The 26,303-nt window shown below is 35.6% G+C and overlaps 1 protein-coding gene across 14 annotated transcripts in view; it reads left to right on the top strand.

Moving 5' to 3' along the window:
• Nucleotides 1–26,303, top strand: part of PDE1A (phosphodiesterase 1A) — a 481,643-nt gene that overhangs the window by 389,149 nt on the left and 66,191 nt on the right. For all 14 annotated transcript variants that reach the window (XR_008659593.2, XM_055289921.1, XM_055289924.2 and 11 more), the window contains 5 exons: nucleotides 1,808–1,874; nucleotides 5,271–5,387; nucleotides 6,256–6,396; nucleotides 12,432–12,532; nucleotides 24,282–24,407. Coding sequence is in view for 13 of the 14 variants with exons in the window: in XM_055289921.1 (XP_055145896.1) it covers nucleotides 1,808–1,874; nucleotides 5,271–5,387; nucleotides 6,256–6,396; nucleotides 12,432–12,532; nucleotides 24,282–24,407 (552 nt within the window). In the remaining variant the exon portion in view is untranslated. The remainder of the gene's footprint in view (nucleotides 1–1,807; nucleotides 1,875–5,270; nucleotides 5,388–6,255; nucleotides 6,397–12,431; nucleotides 12,533–24,281; nucleotides 24,408–26,303) is intronic.

Below are 26,303 nucleotides of genomic sequence, written 5' to 3'. Positions count from 1 at the left end.
TGATTAGTAGCTTCCTTGCTTTGCAAGATTAGAATAATTATACCTCTATCAATGGAGTAATTAATATAAGTATTTTTAGTTTTAACTGTTCTAAAATCTTTCAATAGAGATATAGGATAATTTCTTACTCTACCTAATCACCCACATCCAAAAATAATTTATGACTATTTAAAATAAACATAAAGTGGAAGCATGAAAGCTTTGTGCTTAAGGTCTCTAGAATAAAATGGAAAGCTACTTCATCAAGAAAGCCTAGGCTAGAGATGTAATTAAACACAGTATTTTCATTCTGAACTTCCAACTAGTCAAGACTTGAAAGGAAAACATGATAAATTGCTTAGCTTTGATTATCTTTAACAAATGATGGCTTTTACGTAGAAACTGAGTAATATGTCCCAAGCATTTTTAACATAAGGAACACTGAATCAAAAAATTTAGTATCTTCTATAGCAGTTTTATAAAAGACGTAGAATATTGTCCATGTGACCATTTCTTACATCGACCATATTTATCGTTATATTTAATTAAGCTATGGCGTTGACCAGGCCTTTTGTAGGGAGAATTTACAGCCATATAGTCTAGAAATTCAGCTTGTTGTGGACTAACTTGATATAAAAATTAAGGGACATAATTAGTCATCAATTGTATTCTTTCTTACCAGGCCTTGGAGGAGGAAACATGCTTCTTTCAGAGTCCCAAATAGAAGCACTATTGCTCTATCACATGCTAGGCTATCATATTGATTCTTTTCTCACATGAATTCATGGAGGGGGTTCTTATATTTGGTTTATGCTATTTGGGTTGCCCAGCAGAAGATAGAAAAAATCAAATCACTGATTATTAAAAACAGCTTTGTTGGCTGGGCGTGGTGGCTCACGCCTGTAATTCCAGCACTTTGGGAGGCCAGTGTGGGCGGATCACGAGGTTAGGAGTTTGAGACCAGCCTGACCAACATGGTGAAACCCCATCTCTACTAAAAATACAAAAATTAGTTGGGTATGGTGGCGCATGCCTGTAATCCCAGCTACTCAGGAGGCTGAGGCAGGAGAATCACTTGAACCCGGGAGGCAGAGCTTGCATTGAACAGAGATCATACCACTGCACTCCAGCTTGGGCAACAGAGTGGGACTCTGTCTCAAAAAAAAAAAAAAAAAAAAGAAAAAGAAACACAAAACAAAAACAAAAAACCACTTTTGTTATTGATACTATTATGGAAATGAAAATAACGTTGTTTTCTTTCTGAATAACCTTTCTTAATATTGAATGACAATTTGAACAAACTTAAACAATTTTTGCTAATATGATTTCCCCAATATCATTAAATAAAAGAAGGGGGAGCTATGTAAATTCTGATGATACTACATACCCCCTCTATAATTTTAATATAAAAATATAAAGAAAATATTTTATGACATTTAGCTTCCAGACTAAAAATTTTGGCATATAAATGGACACAAAACAAGAACGTTCTGCTGTCAGGGATATGGTGGCATGTTAGAAAGTTGTTGCATATGCAAAGTGTAGTGCATCTTTTAATACGATAAAGTTCAGGGAAGGATATCTTTACATGGAAACTAAAGTCACATTAACTTTGCAGGGTGATTGTGAATAGAGAATATATTACATTGTCACATTGTAGATGTTTAGTAAAAGGTGACTATAGTTATCACTGTTGACACAAAGGGAGTCTGTAACTAATGATAAGAGGTGAACATGTCAAAAGTAATCTTTTCCCTTATATTTAAGAAATAGTTGAAAACTTTGAATAAATGAATTTTATATTTACACTTATTTTTGTCTTTTTTAGGATGTACCGAAAAACATATCATATGGTTGGTTTGGCATATCCAGCAGCTGTCATCGTAACATTAAAGGTGACATAATTTCATTATTTTCATGTATAAAATGGTCATTTAAAAAAATGTTCTTAAAAAGGCTAGGAGAAAATGAGAATAGGCCTTCACTGCAGCCTACATCTTAGAACGTTAAAAATTCAACATATTCTAACGATTTAAAAGAGAACTGTGTTCCAAATCATGACTCATCGTAGATTCAAATGACTGATTTACACAAACGATATCAACGTATATATATGCATGTTTGTATGCACACACACGTGTGTTTTTTTTCTTAATTTTATTTATGTGGATCTTGAATTAATTTTGAAATGGCACTAGTACTTGTCAAAATGTACATATTTTGTTATGAATATATTATGGAAGAGTTAAATGCATGTTATAAAAAGATGTTTTAGTCAATTATGTTTAAATAACAAAACATATAGAAGGAAATTATTTAGGATTGTAGGTCTGAAAAAATACAAAATGTAAGATAAAATTAAGAAAGAAAAAAATACTTCTCTCTCTTGTCTTTGGCTTCTCCTGTGGCTACACTATTCTAAGGCCCAATTGCAGTGCTACATATGTTAGAAATGATCAGAGTTGAAACTCTGAAGTGAGTAAAGTTGTTGGCTCACATACTTGCCCCATTGTGTGTGTGTGTGTGTGTGCGTGTGTGTGTGTGTGTGGCGTTCATGTGCCTTGTTTCTAAATGTTATTTCTACAGAGGCATTTTGTAGGCTCATCCTTCTAAACTCCTTGTTTCTATTGCCTAATTTGGTTAAGGGAATTTAACATTGTCTCCTAAAACATCTGCATGTTGGTTTTTCTGCATTAACCAAGAATTTAAAGGATATTGGCAGCAGCAGATCTTGGGTTGATTTATTTCTGACTTATTGTACTCCTTTTTAATTTTAAATTTGTGTTTTTAAAAATTTTAAGCATCTTCTTTGCATTTTTTTCTCTGCTGCACATTAGATTTTAATCTCATTAATTTTAAAAGATAGCTCATTTTCCTTTGGTGCTTTTTTATATTCATGTTTCTCTGCCTCCTGTCAGATCAGAGAGGACACTAGATTCTGATAGGAGCGCAGACCCTACTGTGATCTGTGCATGTGAGGGTTGTGCACTGCTGATCAGGTGGAACAGTTTCATTCCAAAACCATCCAACCTCAACTCAGCCTGTGGAAAAATTTTCTTCCACACAACTAGTCCCTGGTGCCAAAATACTGAGGACCATTGCATTAAAGGATATTAATCATTCCTCGGTTCTTGAGAGATTTTGCCTTCTCTATTATTTCCTTAACAATGAGCAAGAAAATTACTCACTTTTACTTTATTTATTTTAAGAATCTTTGCTTAAAAACCAACTAACAAAATATTTTAGTATGAAAGAATGTAGTATTTTTTCTAAAGTGTCGTATAGTAAAAAGGATATAAACTAACAGGTTGAGAGAGGGAATATCACCAAGTAAAGAATGTTTTAGTTAAATAATTCTTATTTTCTGAGAAGCCTCCTTGTCTATTTTGTTCTCAATCTGATGACATAAAAACCAAGCATCTGCAGTAGTTTACAAATGTAAATCATCAGGGTTTATAAAAAATTCTCAAGAAATAAAGAATTAACCTTTTACTCAGTGGGAACCCCCAAGTTGGAACTGTAAATATAAATAGCAACCTTCTAAGAGTCTGAACTAACTCTTGTTAGCTTTGGAGTTTGATAAAAGATTTATTGGCCTCCTTTGAGATTTACTGATGTAAAATGCCTTCTAACAGAACTTATAATAACTTTTAATATATAAAGAGATAAAGCAAGCATTTGGGGATCAAATAAGGGCCAAATGCAAGGAATATAATAACGACATACAAGCAAACCAAAAACTATTTCACTGGTGTTTGTTTCCAAGTGATTAAAAATACCATTTGAAGCTCTTACTATTATTTTTTGAAGGAAGTATTTTTAAAAGAGACTGAATACTTTTTATCAGATTTTTAGTTTGGTTCTAGCATATTATAGCACATAGAGTTGGCCTCCAGAAAAATGTGTTGAGTGAAATTTGAAACATGCCTACTCAAATAGAAAATTAATGCATAGCTTTATGGTTGCCCACTTACTGTTCAATACTAAACCTACTGTATGTGTATAAACAGTAGGCCTTCTTGCTAATAGTTTCTGATAACCATTAGAATAGACTACAGTGCTTCTATAGATTTTCAAAGCAAAATAATGAGGTGGCTGGAGTGGTTTATATCCCTGCTCACTGCCCTCTCTCTCTGTTAGGGGGTACTTTCCAGTTTCCCTACTGGCCTGCTTGCTTCCCTAGGGAATTGCATGAAATGCAAGTATTACTATCCTCCTCCTCAATCAAAAGGCCCACTTCCTTTTTCTCACCACTTGTCCCTCAAGCAAAGTATTAGTAAGTCAGCCAAAGATAGAGCAAATAATAACAGGTGAAAAGTAATGTAAAAAAATACCTTTTAATAATTAAAGATAGTGTATACTCTATCTCGCTATGAAATCTTTCTTTCTTTCTTTCTTTCTTTCTTTCTTTCTTTCTTTCTTTCTCTCTCTCTCTCTCTCTCTCTCTCTCTCTTTCTTTCTTTCTTTCTTTCTTTCTTTCTTTCTTTCTTTCTTTCTTTCTTTCTGGAGATGGAGTCTCACTCTGTCACCCAGGCTGGAGTGCAGTAGTACGATCTTGGCTCACTGCAACCTCCGCCTACCGGGTTCAAGCGATTCTCCTGCCTCAGGCTCCTGATTAGCTGGGATTACAGGCGTGCACCACCACACCTGGCTAATTTTTGTATTTTTTTTGCAGAGATGGGGTTTCACCATGTTGGTCAGGCTGGCCTCGAACCCCTGACCTCGTGATCGGCCCATTTCGGCCTCCCAAAATGCTGGGATTACAGGCATGAGCCACCACACCAGGCCGATATTTACATCTTAAAACAGGACATAAATATCAAAACTTTATGCCAAACTGCAAACTCTTATGGTGAAATTTCAACCAATGTATCAAGTGAGTAAGAAAGAAAAACCGGGACTATTTCTTCTGTATTTCCCAATTGACATCACCTATGTAACTAGCAATTCTACCCTAAATTGAGGTCCACTCTGAGAAAATGATTTATGGCAGGAAGTTGGAGAGAGATTAAAGATAATGGCAGTATTATGGTATTATCAAATGTATTAAATCACTTTAGTAACTTTGGGATTAAAGAAAAGGTTTTGGTGCTTTATAAAGCATTATGGCCTAAATTTTGGGGACCCATGGATACCAAGTGGTCCTGTCCTATGAAACTCTGGTCAAAGTGCACTTTGACGTGCTAAATTGAAAGATGACCTGCTAAATGTACAATGCCTTATCTTTCGAATAAATTCTCGTAGAAACAGTATGATATTGGCATCTAAAGTATTTATTCTTTTTTCCACAGGATGTTGATAAATGGTCTTTTGATGTATTTGCCCTAAATGAAGCAAGTGGAGAGCATAGTCTGAAGTTTATGATTTATGAACTGTTTACCAGATATGATCTTATCAACCGTTTCAAGGTCAGAAACATGGAACAAAAGTGAAATGCTCTTAGAATTGATTATTTGAATAAGAATGAAAATGCAGAACATTTGAGTAATTAAGCAATTCATTTTAGGATGTTTTAGTTAGCAGGTCACAGAATTAAGGGGATGAGGTCTTTATATGATAGAACCATTCTCCACAACTCACTGACACATCTATATATCCACCTAGAGATCATGAGGCCACTATAGCCTCATTCCAGCAAGATGCCAACATCCCCTGACTTATTCAGAAAACACTCACATAGGGTTTGGCAGCTATGTCTTAAAGAAATATGACTACTCCAGCATTCCTAAAATACAGAATGAACCTTTATTGCCAGCTTTTCTTAAATTAGAATGAAGGGGCTTCTAATTAACTTCATTTAGAACCATCCAAGCAATAGATTTGATACAGACTACTGAGCAGACTGTAGCTTATTACTTTCATCATTTCCTGTAGAATCATCACATTTTTAGAGCTATAAAGTACTGAGAGATAATCTATTTTAACCTCTTTGTATTAAGATAGAAAAACTAGACTCCACTAATTGTAAGTGGAAATATTTACCCTTCTAAGAATTAGCCTTCCTACTCTCTGGAAGATACTAAAATTTCAAGGCTATAGTACAAGTAAGGCTATTATTTAATCTGTCCTAGTCAAATACTTGGGGGTTACAATCTTTCTTTTTGGGAATGAAAGTTAACATGTTCGTGAAGTGGTTTTTCAGAACAATCTACATTTGACATAAAGAAACTACTGTCCACATCTGACTCACTAATATGTTCCATGACAAACAGTGCTCAAGTTGATTTAGTACCACTTTTTTGGTCAAAATATAATTATAATTATTACTTTCCACAGATTCCTGTTTCTTGCCTAATCACCTTTGCAGAAGCTTTAGAAGTTGGTTACAGCAAGTACAAAAATCCATATCACAATTTGATTCATGCAGCTGATGTCACTCAAACTGTGCATTACATAATGCTTCATACAGGTATCATGGTAAGAAAGTCTTTGCAACTGAGGTTTGTTAGTTTGGAGGCATCAACTTCCATTCCTGTAAGTTCCTATTGTCTCTTTAATGCCCATAGAGGTATTCTAAGTAATAAGTATTATAAATAATAATTGTTTGGATTTTTGAAGCTTAATGTGTTATAATACACATTTTTCAAAAAATACTTTAAGTCAGTGCAAAAAAGATAACCAGAGGCAAATAAAAATATGTTTCCCAAAATTTGGACTACCAAACATTTTTGTTTGTAAATTCCTTTTTTCCACAGAAATCAACGAAAAAAAGTGACCTGGAGAAAAAGTCTTTAGAATGAAAGTTATAGCACTCTTTCCTCACTCATTATGTGCTCCTAACCTGACCTCAGTCACTTTTGCTCTCTTACTCGTATTACTAATCACAGTCAAATTCTAATAGGGATTTGGGGAAATTATTCATGTCAATTTTTCCAAATTTTCCTTCCTCTTCTTTGCATTTGATGAATCAATGAATGGGTGACTAAACGATTCAGCGATACAAAGCCTGAAATAACAGTGAGTGTATGACAGGAACTCTGAGAGAGTTGGGAATTTTTGTAATATCTTAGAACTCAGGATGATTCCCAGAAGGTAAAAAGTGAGGAACTGACCTTCCTGTGAAGGTGCCAAACTGAGCTGGGTTCAAAAAAGGAGCAGGCCATGTGAGATTTCTAAATCCAGCACCTGCTTTAATTGTGAAGTGCAGTGAGAAAATGCCATTTCAGCCTAGGAGGCAACCAGAATTTCATCAATGAAAAAAACTGTTCCTGCTTGAATGCATTTTTTTTTACACTTGCTACAAGTGTAAAGGGAGCCAAATAAAAGTCTCCTATGTCAGCTTCAGAACATCTGGTATGAAGGTGACATTGAAGAGATGTGGGTGTCATATTAATTGGTAAATAGAGAAAATCAAATCCACAATGTGGTTTTACCCTCAGAATTATAAGGAAGACTGTTGTGGGACCTAATAAGCCATTCCAACTTCTCTGTGAGACTGGGGAATTTGGCCCAGCCTGGCATGACTCCTAGAAAGTTAAAGTTGTTAGCAAAGATCACATCGTCACTTTCTGAAACAGCTATGACTTACCAAATATTAATGTAACTTTCTGATTTTATTCATCCTTTAGCAAAAACGTGTCACTGGGATCTTTACTCTCCATTAATTTGGCCATTACAAAAATAGTCTGGTGGTAGACCTTTAGTGCTTTCCAGAACCAAGAAAATACATTTGAACTAAAGAGAATAATGAGAAATTTTACGATAGATGGAGAAAGGGAAGACAAAATGAGTTTATGAATGTATTGACTATTTTGTCTAAACTAGGTTACACTGTCAGCTTGACAATTTTTGGAAAGTTATTTTAACAAGTTTTGTCTACATTAAAAAGTAGTGATAGGTGACTATTAAATTTCATGTATATGAATGTGTTGGTTCTTTGAAACAAAAAAGCTTTATAGAAATTTTCATTAGGAAAAACTCTTTAGTTCTTTCTCACTCCTCAGATTTGATATAAAGAAAACTGGGTCATCTACTTTAATGATTTAGTTGATGCCCTGCTATTTCAGGATGGCCTTATCAGTGTGACATTTATGAAGCACTCTAGTAGCAGCTCAGTACTGTCAGGAGACTAATGCATGTTGTCATCTGCAAGATGTTTTAAGGACCATTCCTGAAAGGGATTGCAATTAAGCCATTGTCCTTCTGTTTGTTAATGTCATAAGGGACGCCCTCAAGTCTGGGAGTAGACAATGCAGAGGAGAGTTGATGCTCATACACCTGCTTGTCCCATTTCTCTCCTTTTGTCACTTGATTCATTTGTAGTCCTGTGCCATGGTGACAGTGATGCGCAGTAACTCAGTCCATTTGCTAAGGAGCAAATGTTTTATAAAGTGCTGTCAAGACACCTTCAAATGTCTCTTTGAATATGAAATTATACAAGGGGCTTGGCCAGAAAACATTTGCATTAGAGGGCTCCTGGCACTGTGTTCTCTCTAATACTAAGAGTAGAAGGTAGAGAGATGACTTTAAATCTAGTTCCTTTGGAATTTTTAGTGCACTGACTACACAGAAACAGTCTTCCACACTTTGGAATGACTGCATTTTTCTCTGATCAGTCTACAGAACATTTAGCATTACATCTTTCTACAAATTATGTGGAAATTCTGTTCTTATAAATGGCTTCCAATATGATACTGTTTGGAAGAGGAAAAAGAGTATGGACTCAGGAAGCAGTCAGACACGAGTTTAAAACCATGCCCCACCACTTTCTAATTCACTAGCTCTACATTGCTTCCCTTGTCACTAAAATGCAGTTAATAATACCAGCCACCTTATAGAATGGCAACGAAGAGTAAATAAAACATTTGCAAAGCACCTAACCTAGTGCCTAAAACATAATAGCTATTAACATACCTTAATTAATTAATTGTAATATGCCAATTTTCTATTCTGGTAACTTACAGCAAACTTCTTCAGCCTATTCAAAGGAATAGAGAAAAATAGTGTCAAACCTCATAGATTCTGGCTTAAAGTGTTGTTGATTATGTGTTTTTAGATACACAAGGAATCAAGAAATAAATGTGATTTTCTGACTTGAAATTCTCCCCACCCTTTATATAATACACATATATACTTTGTATAATACACATATTTACTTTTTCTGTCCCACAGGCACACACTCACACATCCGGAGTAATTCAGACATGAAAATTACATTTTAAGTCCTAAGTCAAAACTCTATTAGCTTCTACCCATTCATATATTAAAATTAGCTAGAAATTCTACTTTTGAAACCTTAGAAGAATGTGTTCAGCATATTGCCTTCTTTATGTAATGAATGCTATTGTGATCCGTTGAAGAAATAGAAACTTTGAAATCAGACAGATTTGGGTTTGCATTCCTGCTCTGCCGCTAGATAGGTATGTGACCTTTGACATGTGGATCCATTTCTCTAGGATTCAGCTTTGTTATCTGCAACATAGGTATAAAAATATTTACCTATAACCATCTTATAAAGTGGTTACAAGTATTAAATGAGATCAGCTAACTAAAGTGTCCAGTTAATGTTAATTCCCTTCCTTTGTTTCTGTTATAATACATGTTATTAATAGCAGTCAATACCTCCATATAAGTCGATGACCGCCCGCTCTAGAGTAAGCCAACCTGAGCATTTCTTCAGACAAAATACAACCTACAGTTCTGTTGAAATACAGTGTTGCATTGCTCATGATTTATCCTCTTAACCCTTTATTTCTGCCTATTAGGAATCAAAAGAACCTTGGATTTGTATTGACCACTGCTGTAGTTGGGAAGAGTGACAGGATTTAACCTCATTCTCTCTGGCTTGCCCTCAGGAGTCATTTATAAAATCTGTGAATTTAAGCACTTGTTTTCTGAGTTAGAATTCTTTTTGATACCAGCACAAAATGAATCAGCAGCTAAGGAACTAACAATCAGTCCAGAATTCTACTTTTGCTAATGCAAAGTAGATGTGTTTTTAAATTAAGTGTGAAAGTTCAGTGTTTCTCTCTTCCTATATTAGTTTGTAGTGGAACTTAATGATATAGTCCATAGTGCGGAAATAAGTAAGGGGGATTTGTGGAGAAAGTACTATTTATGGGAGGCAGAAATGAACCAAAATAAAAACAGAAAATGTATTTATAATAAATTTTCACAGCTAGCAAGATAATTTTAAATATTTATGAGTCAATCACTAATTCCATCTCTGATTTTCTAATTTAATTTCTTTTTACTATTGGCACTTTATATTCTGTATTATCATAGTAGATAATGAATGCTGCCTTTTTTTAAACCACAGCTATATTTATAAATATAGAATTTGAACCCACTCAAAAATTTAGATAAGTGATTTTTTTCCATTTTCTTTAATAAAACAATGGGTTTCTAGGGTACAAAACTAGTTTAACTTCAATTGCTATTCATTTCATGGTGTTTAGTTCCATAGTTTCATTGGGAACAATGGAGGCTCAATCCCAATTCAGACCTCTATAAGGTAACTTTCTTCCTTTTAATGACTCACAATTAAATGTGTCTATGAACACAGAACAGTTAGTTATATTAACTCCGTTTGGCTCTGAAAATTATTTCTGCTTCACTCATCCAGTTGTGAGGCATTTGTACATGAATTACAATCACTAATGATATGTTAGCTATTATTTCCCAGATTTAATGCCTTAATCAATGCATTTAACATGGTAAGTTCCTAGCAAAATGCCATTTATTCTTTATTTTACCATATGACAAGACATGATAGGCGCAGTGCATACATTAACTCAAAACTTCTTCTTAAATCCCATAGGGGAAAGATTACTAATGCCATTTTCACCAGAACTGTAGCTAAGAGGGTAAATAACTTATTTTCCTGAGGACTAACAGAGATTTAAAACCAGGACTGATTCCATGGTCTCTTACCACTGTTGCCTCTTTCTAATGCAAAACTAGCTAACTGCAATTTAACAAACAAATACTAAGTTCCTAATATGTGCCAAATATCATGATAGGTTATGTGAAGGGAGCTAAGATTAATAAGATTATACCTTTGGTACCTGTGAGATTCAACAATTGTCACTGCCTTCATTTTTGACTCATGGACCTACAATGGCTTTCTTTTACTTTTTACACAAAATCTAAATTCATCAATTCTCATCAAATTAGTCCATTAACTCTTTCCATACTCTCCATATTCTTCGATTACACTTCACTTGATTCTCCAACACAATTGTACTATTGACAATTCTATTTTAATACAGACCCTATAGTATGATTCTACATTTGCTCTTTCTATTTAAAATTCTTCTGTCTCCATCCTTGCACTTAACTATCAATCTTTTTCCATCCTTTTCCCAAGATCTACTGCCACCAATTAGCCTTTCTGCCTATGCTCTTAAATTGCATCTTTATTCTGCAAACTTTTATCAAGTGTGCACGTAGTTTACATGATCTCTTTCAGTTGTTTTTTGCAAGGTCTTTTATTGTTTTAAGTGTATAGAATAAGACCACTCAGAGTGAGCTTCATAGCATTTTGGATTCCACATTCCTATCACCAAGTGCTATCTATTTATGGTGTTCTCTAGTAGAACTTGCTGTGGTGATGGAAATGTTTTGTGTCTGTGCTGTTCTATATGGTAACCATTTGTCACATGTGACCAATGGGCATATGTAATGTGGCTAGTGTAACTGGGAAAGTGAATTTAATTTTACTTAATTTTCTTTATTTTTAACTTAAACAGTCACATGTGGTTACCATATTGGGTAGTATAGTATAAGGGTTTTACAAAATGTGAGTGATGAATAAACTATTGAATTATTTCTAAATGAACTAATAATAGCAGGGAACCTTTGTTAAAGCGTCTAGTTAGTAACTGAAAGATGAATGTATGTAAAGTGGATAGTCATGGATTTTTACATGAAAGCATTTATTCTTTCTTTTAGCATTACTGAAGTTAATTGCACAGCCATTCTTATGTGTTATGAATAGAAAATTTTGTGAATTTCAGAAACTTTTCTAAATCTCTAACATGAAAATGAAGTACACTTTCTCTAGTAAGAAAGTGAATGTTTTTAATTTTCAGATGAAATTTTTTTTCATAGTAGATTGTTCTACAACACTTGGGCTAAAAGACATTTTAATAATGTATGAGCTGTATGTTAAAAATCACCAAACTGTAATTGATTTCAGAAGAACCCAAACATGTATGGCTGTAAATTCAAAATCCAGTTAGGGTTCACCTTTTAAATCATAGAAAACTACTCCTTTTTCAATTAGCAAGGACAATTATATTCTGAATTTTGAACTTATATGCCATGAAACAATCATTGACCTCATGAAGCATCCATCTTGCACAATTAGTGGAGGTAAAATAGGAAACAAATTAAAAGAAATGAAAAATAATTTTATATTACATAAACAGGGTGCACTGAAGTCCTTTTCAAAGAAAGGAAAGATGGTATCTACTTCTTGAATATAATGGATTCTTTCTGTAATTTACTAGCACTGGCTCACTGAACTGGAAATTTTAGCAATGGTCTTTGCTGCTGCCATTCATGATTATGAGCATACAGGGACAACAAACAACTTTCACATTCAGACAAGGTAAGTTTGAAAAAGTATTAACTTTCATTAGTTAAAATTTGAAATTTGTTTTTCTGCATATCACTTAAGAGGATTTTTAAAAAATAATAAAGACTCTAATAAGAACAGGTTTAATGAATTTTTAGCAAAATTTCTTAAGCTGCTAACACTTGAATCAATTAACTACTATTTTTTAAGAATCCTGTGTATAGTATTTTGTGGCATATCTAGCAATTTAAAGAACATGAAAATGTTTAAGACAATCTGTCTCTGCCCAGAACTTACACTGTGAACTACCACACAAGTCAGACATCTATTCACTGAGGCAAATCTTGTAACATAATGCTTAAGGTACTGGTTTGGTGTCATTATGTATTTGAAAGTAATAAAATTGTACTTCTGAAAACAAAATCCAAAAATTAAATCTCATTTTCAGGCCAGCATGAAGTATTAAATTTAAAATAACTAGAAAATGAAATTATTTGATGATGGTTACAATGGAAGTTATTTAAATGAAATACCAGAGTGGAAGTATGTTAGTCTGTTAGGGCTGCCATGATAAAATACCACAGAATGGGTGGCTTAAACAACATGAATTTATTTTTTCACAATTATGGATGCTGGGAGTACAGGATCACAGTGTCAGCTGGTTTGGTTTCCTCTGAGGTTGCTCTTCTTGACTTACAGACAACACCCTTCTTGCTGTGTCTTCATATGGTCTTTTCTCTGAGCACATGTACCCCAGTGTCTCTTCCTCTTCTTATATGGACACCAGTCATAATGGACTTGGGACCCACTCTTGTTACTTCACTAACTTTATTTATACCCTTAGTAGCCCTATCTCCAAATACAGACACACTGAGGGTTAGGGCTTCAACACATGAATTTTAGGGCAGACACAATTCAGTCCATAACAGAGAGTTACCCTAAGCTTTTTTTAGTTAGGCACAGAAGTCAGTATCTGAGAAGCAGGATTTGGTCTAGGCCCCATCAGGATCCAACTTACTTTATATGTGTAGGATCCTGAAATTTCTCTTTCACTAGTCAGGATGCTTAATAAGGAGATATATGTTAAGAGCTGATGTCTCTCTTGAACCACTGCATAAATCTCCATTCTTGTTGAGGAAAGATTAAATCTGATTTTTTTTTCTAATTAATAGACTTTATTTCTTAGAGCAGTTTTAGATTCACAGGAAAATTGAACAGGAAGTACAGAGTTGCATGAGTTCCATATGCTTCCTCCTGCTACCCTAAAGTTTTATTGTTATTAACATCTTACACTGGTGTGAGATATTTGTTACAATCGATTAACCAATATTGATACATTGTTAGTAACTAAGGTCCATTGTTTATATGAAGGTTCACTCTTTGCATTATGGGTTCTATGGGTTTTGACAACTGTATAATGTCATGTATTTACCACTGCAGTATCACACACAATAGTTTCACTGCCCTAAAAGTCTCCTGTGCTTCATCTATCATTCCTCTCTTCCTGCCCCTTTACCCCTGGCAACCACTGGTGTCTTTAAATGTCTCTTCAGTTTTGTCTTTTCCAAAATGTCATAGAGCTGAAATAATACAGTATATAATTCTTTCAGTCTGGGTTATTTCATTTAGAAGAATGTGTTTAATGTTCCTCCATGTCTTTTCATGGTTGACAGCTTATTTCTTATCCCTGAATACCATTCCATTACGTGGACATACCATAGTTTGTTTATCTATTCACCTGTTAAAGCAAATCTTGGTTGTTTCCAAATTTGGGCACTTATGAATAATACTGATATAAGCATACATGTGCAGGCTTTTGTGTGGTCAGTTCATTTGGTGTTTTAATATATATATTTTTTTAACAACTGATTTTCCAGATGTGGGAGTTATTGTTTGATGTGGGGAATATAGAAACAGTTTATTAAAATATTAGACAGTTTAGAACTTAAAGGACCCTAAGATGAGTGAGATCCACAGTATAGATCATCTGGTCTGATTTCCATCATCTAAAAATAGAAAATGAAGACCTTGAGAGGTAAAGTGACCTGTCTATATGCACCTGGTCAGGTGATGGCAGTGGCAGAATTGAGGAGTGAGAAGAGGGACACTCACTGTCAATCCAGTTTCTTATACAAGTCTGCTCCCACAGCCAGAGATGGACACATGATAATTCCAACCTGTTAAAGCCTGAAATGGGATGGGCTTACATTGTAGCCCCTTGATGGAGACAGAGGAAGAGTTGCAATTCAAACAGTGAAGTGTTGGGGAGGGCATTCTGTCTGTCCCTGGAATGGAGGAAACCCCAGGGTCCCAGAGATTGATACAGCTTGGAGGGAAAAGGAAAACTTCAGAGTCTGGTTATGAAGCAGGAATGTTATTTTTCTACCCATATTTGCAGAGTATAGGGAGATTTTTGCTTTTATTTGTATTTAATGTCAAAGGAAAACAAGACTGTGCAGATCATTTTGCTTAACAAAGGCTTTCTACATCCACTGGATCCACAACATGGAGGATTTTAACTGAAGATTGCTCATCACTGAGCTGGGCTCTATACAGGAAAACAGTTCTAGGGGTTTGAGAAGAAAGCAAGTGATTTGTTATCAGTGAATGCCAGTTGCCCTTTCGACTTTGAAAAGTAAAGGCCGGTGGGCTGGCCTCTTCCAGCAGCAGTATTAGATCATCACTCTAGCTTTCTCCTTTTACTATTTATCTGCAACTGGATGAAGAGTCCTGATTTACTTATGCATTTGGCTGTGGAGAGGGAGGAGGAGGAGGTGGAGGAAAGGAGAGGGATGACAAGGAAGAGGAGGACAAGAAAGGGTAGATGGAGGCAGACAAGGAGAAAGAAGAATCATATTTTTTCCAATTTATATTTTAAAACTCTGTATAAAAATGGGAAAAAATTGTCTAACAGGGTCAACTATTTAATGAATTAATTCTACATGAACCTGAAAATTCCACGAACCAAAATGTTGTAATGACGAAAATGCAACAATATAACATGATTTTTAACTCTCAATATTGCCTTCATCCAAGAAGAAATAAGGTCATATGTCATTTATATCAGTAATTCTATTTTATTTTATATTATTCATTGTTACTTGGATTGAGAATGTTTTTTCCAATCTGGAAACTAATTTACTACATAACACAAAATGGCTAAAATGCGATTTGGAACATAGGGCAAGGCTAGATTTGAGTTCAATGCAGATATTATAATGCATGAAATCCTTGAAAGTGTAAATAAATGGAAATAATTTCCTCTTTGTGAAAAGAAAATGCCAGGCTACATGTTACCATGGATACTGGATGCTGCTCAGAGTCTGTTCTTTTCTTAGCAGTCAAAGACCATCTCAAACATTAGACCATGCTGCATTCTCAGCATCCTTGTTAGCTTTATGAGACAAAATTATGCACACTTTGCTACAATTAAATCTGGTTCAAAAACACATTTTAGCTTGTTTCTGAAAGAGTAGATGGTGATACTTGGAGCCATATCATGTAATAACCCTGACAAATCTGCTATGGCTAGATTTGGTGCCATATAGTGCAAATGTTACTGGAAAATCACAGCTTTCCCCATGATCTCAGCAAACTTCTAGAAATGCACACAGTGTTTTGCTTGGGAAACATCTCTTCAATTATCTCTTCAATGAGAATTATACGTATGCTTTTCTAGTTCATATTTCTGTGTATATTGAGGTATGATTATTGATTAAATCCTTTTTAGGCCTTAACTAAGATTATTAAATGGAAATCTATTTTAGAAATATGTGCTATTAAAGACATATGTTATTTCATCTTTATGATAGTGCTAGAAACAAAAAAGAAAGTAATAGTGCCTGGTAGGTCATTTATCATATGTTGGATGAATAATAAAGCTTGGTTTATCTGGCAGACTATCAGACACAGATCTTAAACAGGCTGCTTGTACAAAATGCCAGATTTCTTTAGTTTTTGTTTTCTCTATTGTTATTAAATAGTTTTCATTGTGTACATTTATGGTATATAACATGATATTTTAAGATACAGATAGATAGTAAAATGATTATTATGCAGAAGCAAATTAATATATCCATCATCTCACATAGCTATCCATGTGTGGTGGTGGTGGTGGTGTTTTAGTGGGAACTTTCGTTTTTTGTTTTGTCCTTGTCTACTCCATCATAAATATTCAGTGGCAGGGCCAGTGCTAGGTTATAACTAGGACTTTACCCACTGAAAGGCCTGAAACAGTAAGTCTGGAGTGAGGCAGTTTTATACTTGACAGCGTTAAGTATCTACCAGGAGACAGGAGAGTGAGAGAAGCCTCGGTGTTGGGTAAGTGGTAGCAAACTTGCTACAAGTTTTAACTTGACTTTCTTTTTTGCCATATTTGTTGTCAATATTCAACTTGCCAACTTATATGAATGAGTTCACTATTTTAAGAGATTGAACATAGTGATTTTGCTTCCATTCCACACTTACATAATGATCTGGCAACCTAGGAGGATAGAGGAAGGAGAAGCCCAGGTTCCATTATACAGATCTGAGAATGCTTGAAATATTTCAAGCTTAAAGTTAGAATACCAAATTCATCAATGCAACTTGAAGTATACCTATTTATTTCATAATGAAATTATATTAAAATACAGACAGATGAGAAATAAAAGCCTTCCCTTGATGTATTCATCATTTTAAAAATAAAATGTTCCTTTTAAATGGGTGATGAAGCATACATTTTAAGTTTTCTTTAAAAATGATTTTTCCATCTTAATTTTAAAGTAAAAGGATCTATGACATTAAAATTTAATCACAACATTATAAGAGAGTAAAAAACTAGAATCATAGATCAAATGATTTTCATCATCCCCTTCACCTGCTACCCAAAGTAATTTTAGTTTAAAGGAACAGGGATGGTATCAACACTCTTGAATGGGTACAAAGGGGTTTGTTCATTCACTGACTGAATAAGACATTAGGTAATTTTATTCTCTTTGATATATCTAGAGTATTTTGCAGGTGTCTGGATTACAAACCAGAAGGAAAAGGCATAAACACATTTAAACTATAATAATGATAATTAAAAGAAAGCTAAGCACCACAACTAAGTGGGGTTTATCCCAGGTATGCAAGTCTGGCTCAACATTCATAATTCAATTAATATAATCTACCACATCAACAGGGTACAGGAAAAAAAATCACGTGATCTTATCAATAAATGCAGAAAAAGCATTTTGCCAAACATTCCAACCCACATTTATGATATAAACTCTAACTAGGAATAGAGAGGACCTTCCTTAACTTGATAAAGAATATCTATACTAGAGTAGAATTGTGATTATGAGGGACTTGGGTGGAGATAAAAGTTAGGAAGATGTTGGTCAAAGGATGCATAATTTCAGTTAGATGGGATAAATAAGTTCAAGAGATCTATTGTACAATGTGTCAACTAGAGTTAATAACAATGTTTTGTATTCTAAAAGATTGCCAAGAGTAGATTTTAAGTATTCTCACCTCAAAAAATGGTAAATTGTGAAGTAATACATATGTTAATTAGCCTGATTAGCCATTCCACTATGTGTGTGTGTATGTATATATAAATGTATACATATATATATAGATACATGTTTCAAGACATCATCTCGTACATGATAAATATATATAATTTTAATTGTCAATTAAAAAGTAAACAATTCAAAGAAAAGTATCTATTTATAAAAAACCTACAACTAACATCATACTTAATGGTGAAAAATTTGAAGCTTTCCCACTAAGATTGTGAACAAGGGAAGATGTCCCCTCTCACAACTAATTTTTGTATCATACTGGAAGTCCTAGCTAATGCAGTACAACTAGAAAAAGGTATTAAAAGGCATGCATCTTGGGAAGAGAGAAATAAAATTATCTTTGTTTGCAGATGATATGATTGTCCATGTAGAAAATCTGAAAGAATTGACCAAAAATCTCCTGGAACTAATAAGTGATTATAGCAGGGTTGCAAAATACAAGGTTAATACACAAAACTCAATTGCTTTCCTATATGCCAGCAATAAACAAATGTAATTTGAAATTGAAAACACAAATGTCATTTGCATTAGCACCACACAAAATTAAATATTTAGATATAAATGGAACAAAACATATACAAGACCTTTATAAGAAAAACTGTAAAACTTTGATGAAATAAATAATACAGAGACAGATATTTCATGTTCATAGATAGACTCAAAACTGTCAGGATGTCAGTTCTTTGCAACTTCATCTATAGATTTAATCCAATCCCAATGAAAATACCAGCAAGTTATTTTATGATTCTGACAAAGTGATTCTAAAGTTTGTATGGAGAGGCAAAAGACTCATAATAGCTAACAGTTTTAAAGGAGAAGCACAAAGTTGGAGGACTGACACTACCTAACTTTAAGACTTGCTACAACACCACAGTAATCAAGACAGTGTAGTATTGGTAAAAGGACAGACAAATAGATCAATGAAAACAGATTAGAGAGCCCAGTAATGAACCTATGAAAAATATAGTCAACTGATCTTTGACAAAGGAGTAAAAGCAATACAGTGAAGCAAAAATAATCTTTTCAATAAATGGTGCTAACACGACTGAATATCCACATGCAAAAGCAAAAAGAAGAATCCAGACACAGACTGCTATGGTTTGAATGTGTTTCCCAGAATTCATATGTTGCAAACATAACCCCCAATGTGACAGGGTTGGAAGGTGGGGCCTAATGGAAGGTATTGAGGTCAGGAGTGTTCTATCCTCATAAATAAATTAATGCCATTATAAAATGGGGCTTGCTAGAGAGGGTTTGCTCTCTTGTGCTCTCTGCCTTTCTACTATGTGATGCTTTCCACCATTTGATGATACAGCAAGAAGGCCCTCCTGAGATGATGGTATGTTGATCTTTGACTTTCCAGTTAAGAACTGTGATAAATAAATTTCTTTTCTTTTTTTTTGATAAATTACCCAGCCTCAGGTATTCTGTCACATCAGCATAAAACACACTAAGACACAGGCCTTATACCCTTTACAAAATTAACTCAAAATGGATCACAAACCTAAATTTAAAACAAAAATCTATAAAATTCCTAGAAGATTACATAGAAGAAAAATCTAGATGACCTTAGATTTGGTGATGACTTTTTAAATATAACATCAAAGGCACAATATATAAAATAATAAATTGATAAGTTGGATTTCATTAAAATTAAAAATTTATGCTCTACCAAAGACACTATCAAGAGACTAAAAAGACAAGCCACAGACTGGAAGAAAATACTTGCAAAGAACATCTGATAAAGCAGTGTTATCCAAAATATACAAAGAATGCTTAAAACTCAACAGTAAGAAAACTAACAACCTAATTTAAAAATGAGCCAAAAACTTTACCAGACACTTCAGCTAGGAAGATATACAAATGGCAAATAGGCATACGAAAAGATATTCCATATCATGTCATCAGAGAAATCCAAATTGAAACAATGAGATACCAAATAGATCAATAGGCAATACATATCTATTAAAATGGCCAAAATGCAGAACGCTAACAACACCAAAAGCTGGTGAGAATGGAGCAGCAGGAACTCTCATTCATTGCTGGTAGGCATGAAAACTGGTATAGCCATTTCAGAAGACAGTTTACCAATTTATTACAAAATTGAAACTACTCTTACCATATGATCCATGAATTGCACTCCTTGGTATTTACTCAAAAAATTTACAAACACATTCACACAAAAACTTATAGCACAGATACTTATAGCAGCTTTATTCATAATTGCCAAAACTTGGAAGCAAGCAAGATGTCCTTCAGTAGGTGACTGAATAAATAAACTGTGGTATATGCAGACAAGAAAACTTGAGTGCTGCAAGGAAATTAGCTATCAATCGGTGAAAAGACATGAAGGAAACATGAATGCATATTACTAAGTGAAAGGAACCAATTTGAGAAGGCAATTGTATTATCTTCTTCTCACACTGCTATAAAAAGGTGGCAGAGAATGGATAACTTATAAAGAAAAGAGGTTCAATTGACTCATAGTTCCAGATGCCATACAGAAGGCATGGCTGGGGAGGCTGGGAGGCCTCAGGAAACTTACTTACAGTCATGGCAGAAGGGTGAAGGGGAAGCAGGCATACTTTCACATGGTGGCAAGAGAGGGAGTGAAGGGGGAAGTGCTGCACACTTTTCAGCAACCAGATCTCATGAGAACTCACTCATTATCATGAGAACAGCAAGCGGGATACCCACCCCCATGATCCAGTCACCTCCTACCAGGTCCCTCTACCAATACTGGGGATTACAATTCAATATGAGATTTGGGTGGGGGACACAGATCCAAACCATATCAAATAATATGCTTGGCTCTGTGTCCCCCACGCAAATCTCATGTTGAATTGTAATCAACATTTGGCTCATAATATGGTTTGGCTCTGTGTCTCTCATCCAAATCTCGTGTTGAATTGTAATCCCATAATTCCCATGTGTTGTGGGAGAGACCCAGTGGGAGATAATTGAATCATGGGAGCGGTTTCTCCCATACTGTTCTCATGATAGTGAATAAGTCTCATGAGATCTGATGGTTTGATAAAGGGAAACCTGTTTCACTTGGTTCTCATTCTCTCTCTTGCCACCACCATGTGAGACTTGCCTTTCATCTTCCACCATGATTGTGAGGCCTCTCCCCAGCCATGTGGAACTGTAAGTCCAATAAACCTCTTTCTTTTGTAAATTGCCCAGTTCTGGGTATGTCTTTATCAGCAGCTTGAAAACGGACTAATACATTATTCCACTTCTGGCCCCTCCTGAATCACATGTCCTTCTCATATTTCAAAAAACCAATCATGCCTTCCCAATAGTCCCCAAAAGTCTTAACTCACTCCAGCATTAACTCAAAAGTCCAACTCCAAAGTCTCATGTGAGACAGGGCAAGTTCCTTCTGCCTGTGAGCTTGTAAAATGAAAAACAAGTTAGTTACTTCCAAGATATAATGGGGTTACAGGCATTGGGTAAATGCTCCTATTCCAAAAGGGAGAAATTGGCCCAAACAAAGGGACTATAGGACATGCAAGTCTGAACCCCAGCAGGGCAGTTATTTAATCTTAAAGCCCCCAAATAATCTTTTTGACTCCATGTCTCATATTCAGGGTATGCTGATGCAGGGGTGTGCTCCTACGGCCTTGGGCACTCCACCTCTGTGGCTCTGCAGGGTACAGCCCCCATGGCTGCTTTCACTGGCTGGCGTCCAGTGCCTGTGGCTTTTCCAGGTGCACAGTGCAAGCTGTCGGTGGATTTACCATTCTGGAGTCTGAAAGACAGTGGCTGATATGGTTTGGCTCTGCGTCCCCACCAAATCTCATCTCAGATTGTAATCCCCATGTTTTGAGGGAGGGACCTGTTGGGAGGTAATTGGATCATAGGGACAGCTTCTCCCATGCTGTTCTCATAATAGTGAGGGAATTCTCATGAGATCTGGTGGTTTAAAAGTGGCAGCTTCCCCCCTGCACTCTCTCTCTCCTGCTGCCATTTAAGATGTGCCTTGCTTCCCCTTTGCCTTCCATCATGATTGTAAGTTTCCTGAGGCCCCCGCCCCCACCAGCCTTGCAGAACTGTGAGTCAATTAAACCTCTTTCCTTTATAAATTACCCAGCCTCAGGTACTATCTTTATAGCATTGTGAAAATGGACTAATACAGTAGCCCTCTTCTCACAGCTCCACTAGGCAGTGCCCCAGTGAGGACTCTGGGGGCTCTAACCCCACATTTCCCCTCCACACTGCCCTACTAGAGGTTCTCCATGAGGCCTCTGCCCCTGCAGCAGACTTCTTCCTGGATATTCAGGCATTTCCATACATCCTCTGAAATCTAGGCAAAGGCTCCCAAGCCTCAATTACTACTGACTGCACACCTACCGGCGCAATACCATGTAGAAGCCACCAAGGCTTGGGGCTTTCACCCTCTGAAGCAATGACCCGAGCTGTACCTTGTCCTCTTTCAGCCATGACTGGAGCTGGAGCAGCTGGGATGCAGGGCACAATGTCCAGGATGCATGCACAGAGTAGTGGGGGCCGTAGGCCTGGCCCATGAATCCATTTTTCCCTGCTAGGCCTTCAGGCTTGTGATGGGAGGGGCTGCCATGAAGGTCTCTGAAATGCCCCGGAGACATTTTCCCCATTGTCTGGGCTATTAACATTAGGTTTCTCTTTATGTATGCAAATTTTTACAGCCTTGAGTTCTTCCCCAGAAAATGGGTTTTTCTTTTCTACCTTATGGTCAGGCTGCAAGTATTTTAAACTTTTATGCTCTGCTTCTCTTCTAAATATAAGTTCCAGTTTCAGGTCATTTCTTTCTTTATGCAAATGAGCACAGGCTTTTAGAAACAGCCAAACCATATCTTGAACACGTTGCTGCTTAGACATTGCTTTCACCGGATACCCTAAATCATCTCTCTCAAGTTCAAAATTCCACAGATTTCTAGAGCAGGCGCACAATGCCATCAGTCCTTTTGCTACAGCATAGCAAGAGTGACTTTTACTCTAGTCCCAAGTAAGTTCCTCATCTCTACCTAAGACCTCCTTATCTCTACCTAAGATGTCCTCAACCTAGTCTTCACTGTCTATATCACTATCAGTATTTTGGTCACAACCATTCAACAATCTCTATGAAGTTCCAAACTTTCCCATATCTTCCTCTTTTTCTGAGCCCTCCAAACTGTTTCAACCTCTGCCCATTACCCAGTTCCAAAGTTGCTTCCACATTTTTAGGTATCTTTATAGCAATACCCCATGCTCAGTACCAATTTTCTGTATTAGTCCATTCTCACACTGCTATAAAGAACTACCTGAGACTCAGTAACATATAAAGGAAAGAGGTTTTATTAACTCACAGTTCCACAGGCCATCCAGGAGGCATGGCTGGGAGTCCTCAGGAAACTTACAATCATGATGGAAGGGTGAAGAGGAAGTAAGCACATCTTCACATGGTGGCAGGAGAGAGCATGAAGAAGAAAGTGCTACACACTTTAAAACCACCAGATCTCATGAGAACTCACTCACTATCACAAGAACAGCATGGAGGAAGTCTGCCCCCAAGATCCAATCACCTCCCACCAGGTCCCTCCCCTAACACTGGAGATTACAATTTAACATAAGATTTGGGTAGGGACACAGAGCCAAACCATATCAGCAACATACTGTATGATTCCATCTACATAACATTTTGAAGAAGGCAAAACTATGGAGACAGTGAAAAAAATCAGTGGTTGCCAGGGTTAGGGGAGAGAAAGGGATGAAGAGGTGGAGCACAGAGGGATTTGGGGGCAGAGAAACAACTCTGTATGGTACTATAATAGTAGATACATGTCATTATTCACTTGTCTAAACACATAGAATGTACAACACCAAGAGCGAGCGAACCCTAATGTAAACTGTGGACACTGGATGAGAATGATGTGTCTATGTAGGTTCATCAGTTGTAACAAAAATACCACTCTTGTTGGGGATGTTGACAATGGGGAGGTTACGCATGTGTGGAAGAAGAAAGTACGTGGGAAATTTTGTACCAACTTCAATTTTGCTGTGAGCCTAAAACTTCTCTAATAAATAGAGTTTATATAAAATTTTAAAATATCATACAGTAAAAAATAAAAGAAACTAAGTACTTCCATAATTCTCACTGTTCAATTATAGGATGTTTTCTGGTCAGATGACTTGATACTTGAGTGAGTCTTATTAGACATTCATGATGTCTAAAGAAATCCTCTGCTGGGCATTTTGTTTTTAATTCTTAGGTCAGATGTTGCCATTTTGTATAATGATCGCTCTGTCCTTGAGAATCACCACGTGAGTGCAGCTTATCGACTTATGCAAGAAGAAGAAATGAATATCTTGATAAATTTATCCAAAGATGACTGGAGGTGAGTTTCAGAGAAAACCTAGAGGAAATTTAATTTCAGGAAAGGAATTATGTGATTTAAAGTCAAGAAAAAAGATGAAAGTCGATGCATTCACCATATTACAAACTTAATTACTGTCGACTGGATGACTCTGAGAAGGATTAGTACTTAGGGACTTTGTTCAGAGCCAGACTGTGTTAAAGGGACCTGAAGTATTTCCAGGTCAACTCAACATCCATATGTCTGAATAAGACCACACACAACACAACAAATACTTTTATATACATAATTATATACTCTGGAATGGAGCTCTGCTCAATTTTTATCAATATGGGGTGTTACATAAATTCAGAATTTTGGCATTACATTCATTCTTTCATATATTGTTTTTTTTTAAAGATGTGGAGTTAAGGTTTTTTTAAAAACAAAAAGTTAAACATGTGGGAGAAAAATTCCAATATACTAAAATGACCCAAGTGCAGAGGAAATCTTACATGTTTCTCCAAAGCATCTGTTTGCTTGAAAAAAATTACGTGGTATATTCATACTTGTTGCTATGTAGGGAAAAATAACAAGATGTACCCCCATCCCTCTGTATAACCTTTCTTCTCTTTTTCTTGATCCTTTGGTCATTATCATCTCCTTCAATTGACAATAGGGTTGCTGGACTTCACAAATAAAAGTAAAGGACAATCAATTAAATATGAACTTCATTAATCATAGAATCTTCTTAGTATATGTCCCTAATATTCTATGGGACTCACTCATAATAAGAACAGAAAAAGGCCTATATTTATCTTCAACAACAATCTTATTAAAAGTCATTTAATTGACTAGAAAAGGTTTCCAGTTGAATGTAAATATCAAAGGTTTTTGCTTTCATTTTTGTTTTTTAAATCAAGGTAAAAAGAAATATCCAAAAGGAAAATGACAATAAAAACATTAAAACCTAAAAAAAAGATAAAAATCAGGGTTTAAAATAAGCCTAAATCTCCTATGAGCACTTTTTCAAATTTTCAAAGTTTCCTGGTTCTTCAAGGCCATTTCTAGAAATATGGGCTCATTTTTGCAACTCTAGAAAATGCTGTCAGGTAAAGGGAAAGTAGAACTTTCTTTTGGAGACACAGTTCAGGCCTTTCATTTTACAGTTGACCCTTGAACAATACAGGAGTTAGGGGCACCCCCATTCAACTGAAAACCCATGTATACCTTTTGACACTTCAAAAACTTAACTACTAATAGCCCACTCTGGATAGGAAGCCTTACCAATAATGTAAAAGTTGATAAATACATAATTTGTATGTTATGTGTATTACATACACTATTATTACAATAAAGTAACTGGAGAGAAGAAAATGTTATTAAGAAAATCATAAAGATTAGAAAATATATTTACTATTTATTAAGTGGAAGTGGGTCATCAAAAAGGCCTTCATCCTCTGTCTTTATGTTGAGTGGGCTGAGGAGGAGAATGGAAGAGGAGGGATTGGTTTTGCTTCTCAGGTGTGACAGAGGGGAAAAAATATGTGTACAAGTGGTCCCACACAGTTCAAACTTACGTTGTTCAAGGGTTAACTGTATTCTGCAGGAAATAGTAGCCCAAGAGGATTTACAGTCTAGAAATGCCAGGATCTAACTGTAAAAGAATTTTAAAGAGACCACTGTTGGGCTATGTAGCAATTAGATGGGCAAAGGTAGGAACAAGCAGACAAGTTCTGAGATATTTCCTAAAGCCTAAGAGAGATTATTTACATCTAAGGTATTGGTTTATTTTCTTAATCAGTGATTACCATTCCCACAGATAATTTTTATAATATTAATTTTTGTTGTTATTCAAAGAAATAAACTTTTTTTCCTCAAAGTTCACTTTGTTGCTATTTCAGTGTGATTTTATTTCCTATTATATTTTGTTATTTA

This window comes from Symphalangus syndactylus, chromosome 8 (assembly GCF_028878055.3).
Source record: "Symphalangus syndactylus isolate Jambi chromosome 8, NHGRI_mSymSyn1-v2.1_pri, whole genome shotgun sequence".
In the NCBI taxonomy this organism is placed as follows: Eukaryota; Metazoa; Chordata; class Mammalia; order Primates; family Hylobatidae; genus Symphalangus; species Symphalangus syndactylus.
Note: the sequence above shows the minus strand (reverse complement) of the source record. Positions and strands in the feature narration are given on the sequence as shown.